Source organism: Echinops telfairi, unplaced genomic scaffold, assembly GCF_000313985.2.
Source record: "Echinops telfairi isolate 266 unplaced genomic scaffold, ASM31398v2 ScPeMD7_3;HRSCAF=10, whole genome shotgun sequence".
Taxonomy (NCBI): domain Eukaryota; kingdom Metazoa; phylum Chordata; class Mammalia; order Afrosoricida; family Tenrecidae; genus Echinops; species Echinops telfairi.
The window spans coordinates 5894191-5902991 of NW_022103899.1; the positions used below are offsets into that span (position 1 = coordinate 5894191).

An 8801-nucleotide genomic window follows, 5' to 3' on the forward strand; every position below is an offset into this window, starting at 1 on the left:
CACAGGGATGGAACAAAAGAATTGGAAAGATCTGACGGAAAGGGTATTTGACTACTTTGAAAAGAGAATTGGCTTGGGAAAAAAGTGTCATGAAAGTTATAAGGCAGAAATGAACTAGGAAAAACGATTATGTTAGCAGACCCCAAACAAATAATGTAACGAAATATTAAAGGCAAGAATTAAAATTTCACCCAAAATGATCAGAGACACCCAAACTATTTTCCTTCCCCAAACAATGCATTCAGGAAATGTGAAGTAAGGGGCTTCAGAAGCAAGCTGCTCAAGTGTAAAGGATGTGCACATCTGGGCAAGTACTAAGCCAGCAGAAAAACCCAGGAAAATTACTCTCTTCGTAACATGTTGATTCCAGAAAAAGTCAACCATTTTGCATGCATAGCGATTTTAAACCAATTTAGTTTTAATTACAAGTTTTATTACAAATAAGATGAAGAAACCTTAATTAACAAGTCTACGGGCTTTAATTTTGCTCCACAAGTTTTAACTGCATGCTAACAAACAATAAATTTGTTGAATTCTTACTTCCTGGTACATACTGACAAAAACATTTCACTGCCATCAAGTCAATTCTGACTCACAATCTATAAGGACCTGCAGAAGTGGCTCTATGACCCTTCACAGGAAAAGAAAGCCTCATCTTTCTACCCTGGGGCTGTGATGGTTTTATACTGCTGACCTTGTAGTTTAGCAGCCTGGGCTTCTTGGTACATGTTACTCTCACTCTAAAAACAAACCCAGTGTCATCCAGTAGATTCCCACTCATAGCGACCCTATAGGAGAGAGTATGGGTTTCTGAAACTGTGGGAGAAAAGCCTCATTTTGGCAGATTAGCTGGTGGTTTTGACCTGTTGACCTTGCAGACAGCAACTCAACATGTAACCCACCAGCCCCCAAGGCTCAGAAGATACTTCTTATTTATCAATGATCATATTATCCAACATTGTGCATATATGGCAAAGTTGAAAAATCTATTTTGCACCCTGATGACATAACATCTGGCAGTCACATATATTGAGGTGTAATGTGAGTGTAACCTTATGATAATTAAGGTTGTGCTGTCAAGTTGTTTGGGCCAGGATGCTGTGGTCTGGCAGTTATGTAATGATACATCTTGGTGGTTATGTGATGTATTTTGACCAGTATGTAATGATGCAAACGCCTTCCATTTTGTGATGTGGTCATCCTCCATTTTCTCATAATGCCAATTTTTGCATAATGACCTGGTCCTTGGAATTTAACCATATTTCAAAAGAGAGAAGTGGGTGTACTTCATTTAATCATCATCACAACTGCATAAAATAAACACACTAAACATTTTAAAAGATCAACTTGAAGGTCAGAGAGCAACGTAACTTTAAGGTTACAGAGCTGTTAGGTAGCAATCTAGGAATCAAATACTTCATTCTCAAGTTTTTATCCATCTCCAGCTATGTTTTGGTATGAAGCTGGTCAAGTTAAAAGCTGACCCACTTACTTAACAACTTTTTCGAATTTGACCTTCTTTAATTTCTCTGGACTCCAGACTCTCTCAATGTCAATTCTCATACTATTTTGTGAAAATTAGTTGATCATTCATTTTTCATCGATTCAATAAGTATTTGTTGAGTACCAACTATGTTCTAGGTGATGGATAAACACCTAGAAAACAAGTAAAGTTTCTAATTTGTGGTGCAGTCCACAAATAACTAAAAAATAGACAGTATCTGACCCTGAAAATTACTACACATAAGTGAGGTAATATGATAGAAAATAACTGTATGGGCTGGGCAGCCCTTTTGGCGAGCCACCTCTAAGAAGATGTCGATTAAATTAAGAGCTAAATCAATGGTTCTCAACCTGTGGGTCGCGACCCCTTTGGAGGCCGAATGACCCTTTCACAGGGGTCACCCAATTCATAACAGTAGCAAAATTAGTTATGAAGTAGCAACGAAAATAATTTTATGGCTGGGGGGGGGGCTTGTCACCACAACACAATGGACTGTATTAAAGGGTCAAGGCATTAGGAAGGTTGAGAACCACTGACCTAAATGAATAAAGAGTGGGTGGGTGTGGGGGAATGATACACAAGACCTAAAGTGAGGTTTTTGGCATATTCTAGAAATGCATGCTTAAAATGTTAAGAAAAGGTAGAATGAAGTTGGATTTTTAGAGGACATATAAAAATCCTGAGAATTTGTTTTTTAAAGACCATTTTAGATGTTGTTTGAAGATAATTGAGGAGCAAGAGTGAAAATGGGAACAGTTCTAATTTTAGTACAGTAATTCAGGGCTTTTTAATTAGAGTGGTGTGTTAGTCTGGATAGACTTGAGAAACAAATCCAGGGAAGCTCATATGTGTTTAAGAAAGAGCATTATATACCAGAGCAGTTGAATATTGAGAAAACATCCCAGTCCAGATCAAGTCCATAAGTCTGATATTAGCCCATATGTCTAATACCAATCTAGAAGGTCCTCTTCAGACTCATGAAACACATGCAATGATGTCCAATGCATGAAGATCACAGGCCAGTGGGTGGAAGGTCTTATGGATCCAGTGGCAGTGGAATCTCAGCACTGGCAGGGGTCTCCACATGGGTCCTCTGGCTCCAGAGCTCCAGCATAGCTCCATGTGTCTTGTCAACGGGAATTTCTTGCAGCGAGTGTGTGGCCAGCTTCCAGAGATTTATCTCCTTAGTGCCTCCAAATAAGGTCATCAAGCTGCAACCTGACTGACAAGCTAAATCCACCCCTTCACCCTTAATCCTCTCAAACTGACGATTATGTAACCACCACAGGTGGTAATGTGCATTGCTATCGAGTCATCATTTTGACTTGTGGCAACTTCATGTGGTAATAGAAATAACAGGTTTTAATAACCTTTTATTTCTGGTTTGTGCAGTGTTTCTTCTTTTGGTTTTGTTTTGGTGATGGGAGATTGACAGTAGCAGTATGTCACACTCTTATGGAAATGTCAAATAGGGAGTTGTAGACACCAAAGTCTAGAAGTATGGGGGTGAAGTTTCAGTTGAAGAAAGACTCCGAAATTTTTTGTGTACAGATGGTATTTACAACCACATACCCGAGTGGTTACACACAGAGAACAGGGGCCCAGCACGGATTCAGACTTGGAGAACTTAAAGCAAATGAGATGAGGAGCATGGCTGCTGAGGTTAAAAAAATTAAGAACATGATGTTCCAGAGTATCTCAGATGAAACTATTTCAAGAGTTTGAATGACTTGGATATGGCAAGATGGAGGTCGCTAGTAACTTGAACAAAAACTTTTGAAAGAACAGTAAAGCGATAGATGGCAATCAACTGTATCCTAGAAGTTTTAAGGAGTGTAAGAAATAACTGCATTAGAACATATTTCTGGTTCATTGGATGAAAAAGAACAACTACTAATATTGCAGGGGAGTGGATGACTGCAATCACTGGGATGGTAAAAATGGAATCTGAAGCACAAGTGGAATGACCAATCTTTGACAGAAGCAAGGACAGGCACCCATTCAACAAGAGATTGAATGTGGGCGCATATGCAGACAAGGTTAGCGGTTTTGCTACTATAAATTTCAGAGTTCTCATCTGATGTCTATTTATAAATACTGTTTACAAACTTAATATGAGTATGACAAAGTTTTAAAAAGGATTCATTATTGTGAACTGAGTCAAAGTTTGTGTGATACTTTTTAGGGTAGATGAGTTTATACAGGTGGTTGACCAGCTAAGATTTCAAAGAGCGGTAAAGCAAGCATATTCACAAAGTGTAGTAAATCTGACCAGTACTTAGTCCTCACTTAAGATGTGTAGCCATGACACTACTTTACCTGGCTGTATGTTTTAATCCAGCCATGCTTACCAACGATTAGTTGCTTAGTAGTAGGTGAAGGACTGGGTGTAATTGGAATGGAACCTTTTGCCAGTAACGTAGGACCATGGAAGAGTAAAGAAATGAATGGACGAAGGGGTGATTATAAAACAGGGGTGAATCCAATAGATCGTAAGTTTTCCTGAGGTGACAAGACCCCCAGAGTGACAATACTAAATCAGATGAGCTACATGGCAAGCATGACACTTAAAGTAGTTATAAAAGTGACATGGATTTTGATGTCAATAAAAAGGGAACGGTCATGAAGTACACTACCAAGATTGTCAGATGTAGTCAGGTTGGTTCTGATTCATATGCCACGTACAAGAGTGAACACTGGATGGATGGGTCTATGCCATCCTCAAAACCGTTTGAGCTCATTGTTGCAGCCACTGTGCCAATCCATGCTGTTGAGGGTCTTCCTCTTTTTCACTGTCCCTCAACTTTCCCAAACCCAAGAAAGGTGTGCATCAGGGTTTTATCATACTGCATGCTGAGCAAATAATCAGAGAAGCTGATCTATAATGAACAAAGTAGCACCAGGATTGGAAGTTGATGAGCAATCTGCGATGTGCAGGTGGCATGAGGACTAGAAGTGCATGCTGATAAAGATCAAGGATTACAGCTTTCAATATGGACCACACGTTAGTGTTAAGAAAACAAATATCTCCACAAATGGACCAATAGGTAACATCAAGATTAATGGAGAAAAAGCTGAAGTTGTAAAGGATTTGTCTTGCTTGGATTGTCTTGATTATCCCATAATCAATGCTCACGGAAGCAGCAGTCAAGAGATGAAAGGACACATTGCATTGGGTAAATATACCTCACAAGACCTCTTTATATGGTTAAAAGGCAAGGATATTATTTTGAGGGATTAGGTTTGCCTAATCCAAGCAAGCCATGGCATTTTCAATCACCCCATATGCATGTGACATTTGGACAATGAATAAGGAAGATTAAAGAATTGATGCATGTGAATTATGGTCTTGGAGAAGAATACTGAAGATACCATAGACTGCCAATAGCACACAAAATCTGTCTTGGAAGTGCACCTTAAAAGTGAGACGATGAGTCTTCCCCTCACTAACTTTGGGCATGCTATCAGGATGCCATCAAGAAACTGGTGCAACAGAACAAAACACTGCCTGGTCTTGTGCCATCCTCACTTGCTGTCAAGGCAGAGCCCATTGTTGAAGCCCCTGTGTGGATCCATCGTGACTAGCATTGTTCTGTTTCAATACAACCTTGACTCCCACCTTTCTTCATTTTAAACAATGCAGTGTTCTTTTGTCTGTTTGCACAACTGCACATCCAGGATAGATGGAAAAATGAAACTTGGAGGAAGAGAAGTTGAGAAACTGAAAAATAATGAGTAATTCAAGGAAAGTATTCCGAACTCCACTCAATTTAAAAATGGTAATCCTAAAAATAGAATGAAATTAGAAACCACAAACAGGAAATATTTCACATCTGTGCCTTAAAAGGATGAAAGTGCAAAACCTTCATCCACTGTATACATGAACTTATTAATGCTATAAGAAATGCATTGCAAAGGCACAAGTGTCTGGTTCCCCATAATTACCTAGCATTCATTTTTTTCTAATGAGTTTACACTCAAATATTCATGCTTTGAAAGCTCATTGCTCTTCAGAGCAAAAAAAATAGTGAGAGAAAAAACAAAAACAATTAAGTAGAAAAGGAAACATTAGGAATTCTCAGTCAAGACTTACCAGTGATGAGATCTATGCCATTGACTTCCCTCGGCCTGTTATTGCAAAGAAATCCACATGACTCCAGCTCACTATTAAAAGGCACTTTCTTAGAGAAATTCTTTGGTCTTCATATGTAACACCCAATCCATATAATTCTTTCCTTCTTAGTGCTTCTCATCAATGAACACATTAGACCTTGTTTATTCTCCAGCCCATCATAAGCCCCATATGAGGGGAGGAGCTACTGTGTTCATTATCCTCTCTCCTAGGACAGGCCAAGGCACAGGGCCCAATACAGATCAGTACTGAATGACAAGGGCTTCCCATTTTACATTTAGAAGGTAAATTATGAATTAGTGACTCAAAGAAACAAAAATGTCTAGGCCACACTCTCATTTTTAAGATCTTTATCAATGTTCAGTACAAAAATAAAACAGTGTCCTTTAGGGCTCAGAGCCTAAGTTCTTTAAATCCAGTTTTCTAAACTTAGAATTCTGTGCAATGCTCTGTTTATGATAGTCCTGTCTAATGAAGCCATCTTTTAACTACCATGGGGGTTAAACACTAGTAAGATTTTTTCAAGCTGCCATATTGGTATTTTTCAATGGGAGGGAATAAGGTTTCCTTATTTTCATGGACATTATTATAAATTGTATGTAAGATTTTAAACAATAACAAAAATAGAACACATTTGAGTCAGAGTATGTTTTAGAGCCAAATATTAAGACAGTAATCTTCCTAGTCTCGAACTCTGTACTAAAATATATTTTATGTACTTTTAAAATGAACAAACACAGAAAGTTGATTTAGTAAGGTTAAGTATCTGTCAGGAAAATTTAAGATCACAGAGGTAATATTTTATTTCAAATATAATAATTATGGTCACATATTACTTGTTGAGTTACAGTGATGAAAACTCTAAAATTCTTATAAAAAATTAGAACAAATTCTCACTATGGCTGTGCACATTTTTTTCATGACTATATCTTTTCCAATGACCTACCAACCCAAATTAAAAATTAAGTACACATTAATTCACCAATAGTGATGAAACTTCAAGGCTGATAAAAAGCACTAATCACACAAGATTTCAATTAAACATTATCTAGCAGTCCAGAAAGGAACTGTAACTAAGAAAAATCCTAATTTTAAACACTGCATCATTTTAAAGACTGACATATATACCTAGCTTTACTACCACATTCATGAAAAAAAATTCCACATATATTTCATTGAAGATACAATATGAAACTTGCAATATACCCTCTATTGTATAACAAAAACAAAACAGAAAAATAACCAGGTTCTTTTATAACTAACATCTCATTAACAAAGTTAACAATGTTAAGCTGAATTGGTTAGTTTATTTGGTCTTCAGTTACAAATAAAAAGCACACAAATAATTTATTATACTAGTTCTGTAAACAATTGGAAACATAATTGAGAAAAAAGCATTTTGTCATATTTTTAAAAAAAATCACTGATTCAATGAGCAGTTGATCATTTTATTCACAAAATATAAGCAATGTTTACATCCCTCGCTGGTAAAACCTTTCCCTTTAAATAAATTTATTTGACAGTTTTGTGATGCATCAATTATAAAACAAGTTTAAATGAAAACATTTTTAAAGTGTACAAATACAAACCAGAACTTTATACAAGAATTCTCTATAAAGTTCGTCAATCAGTGTAAAAAATACTTTGTTTCAAATGGGTGTGTAAGGCATGTTCAGTTTGTATTAATTGTAGGATTATTTTTGCTTTGTTGGGGACTTTTCTCTTCGCCGAGTTTTCTTTGATTCTCTGGATTGTTCAGAGTAGCTGCTAGATTTTTCCCACCGCCTTTCAGTACCATTCTGATACCTGTTTTCATCACTTCTAGAGCCCGAGTGCTTGCTAGTCTTTTCCCTTGACTTGGATCTATCTTTTCTTCTAAAATGGTCATTATCCTTATTTTGGGACCTGTGCTTCTCATTTTCAGAAAACGAGTGTCTTCTCTCGTCTCTCGTCTTTTTGGGGTCACCATGCTTATTTTCCAAACCCACGTGCACTTCTTGGTCTCTGTCACTCACAGTCCTTCCGTAACTACTTCGTTCGGAAGGAATGTCTCTGTCTGACGTGTATTTTGCAGAGGCATCTCTCCAGTCAGTCTCTCTTATATTTGGATCTCTGTGTTTTTCTGATCTCCTGTCTCTCTCAGCTCTGGATTCTTGGCGCCTTTGCTCTGATCTTCTTTCTTCATCTTTTCTATCTTTTGTTTGTTGTTTCCTAATCAACTTATCTACTTCTTTACGTCTGGTCTTCCCGTGGACCTTCTTTCTTAACTTTTTAGCTGTGTATGTAAAACAAAATCGTTGAACTTTAAACTTATTTTCTTAACAATTCACATGTAAATACAGTATAGGCTAACTAACTCAGGCAAACTGGATACAAAGCCGCACTGACTGAATGGAAAGATGGAAAACAAAATACTTTATAACATGCATGATTTTTAAGAATCTAATATTTCAGCATTTGTTATTAAAGTACTATTGTGATCCTTAAGAATCAAGACAATGAACAGAAACTTAAAACTATAGCAAATGTTGTAAACTTATGTTTAATGGAAATAACTAGAATGATACGCTTACAAATGTTATCAAAAATGGAAATTCTAGTTCATGTGCCTGTTTCATATGAAATATGGTATCAGAGCTTATATATAATCACAATTTAATGATCATACCACTAGCAACATAGCTTACTAGAGGTAGGGGACATGAGATGACTACATCTGTGTAACTCTATGCACATACTGTACAAAATATTAACCTCCCGCCATCAAGTTGATTCTGACAGCTTCGACTCTATATGTATTTCTTAGGTTATAAATCTTTACGGATCCAAGAGCCTTATCTACCCTACGAGGGCATACATAAAGTTTGTAAAAAAATTCAATTATCTTATGATTCCATATTTCCATGAACTTTAGGCTGCTTCATGTATTTTTCAAATAAACTATAGCTCTGCTCGTCTGTGCTACCAGAAAGGCACTAACTGTGAGGATAAAAAAAGCCCACAATATAGATAAAGTCATGTATATATGCAAATATATTTATATATGAGGATGGGGAAATAGATCTATGTGCATATATTTATAGGTTTAGTATTAAGGTAGCAGAAGGACATTGGGCTTCCACGCAAGTACTCCCTCAATGCAAGAATACTTTCTTCTATTAAATT

General features: G+C 36.8%; 1 protein-coding gene across 1 annotated transcript in view; it reads right to left on the reverse strand.

Moving 5' to 3' along the window:
* Nucleotides 1–5971: 5971 nt before the first annotated feature.
* The window catches only part of CWC22 (CWC22 spliceosome associated protein homolog), a 68898-nt gene continuing 66068 nt past the window's right edge, over nt 5972–8801 (reverse strand). The window contains exon 20 of the mRNA XM_004701467.3: nt 5972–7911. Coding sequence (XP_004701524.1) covers nt 7331–7911 — 581 coding nt within the window. The 3' untranslated portion in view covers nt 5972–7330. The remainder of the gene's footprint in view (nt 7912–8801) is intronic.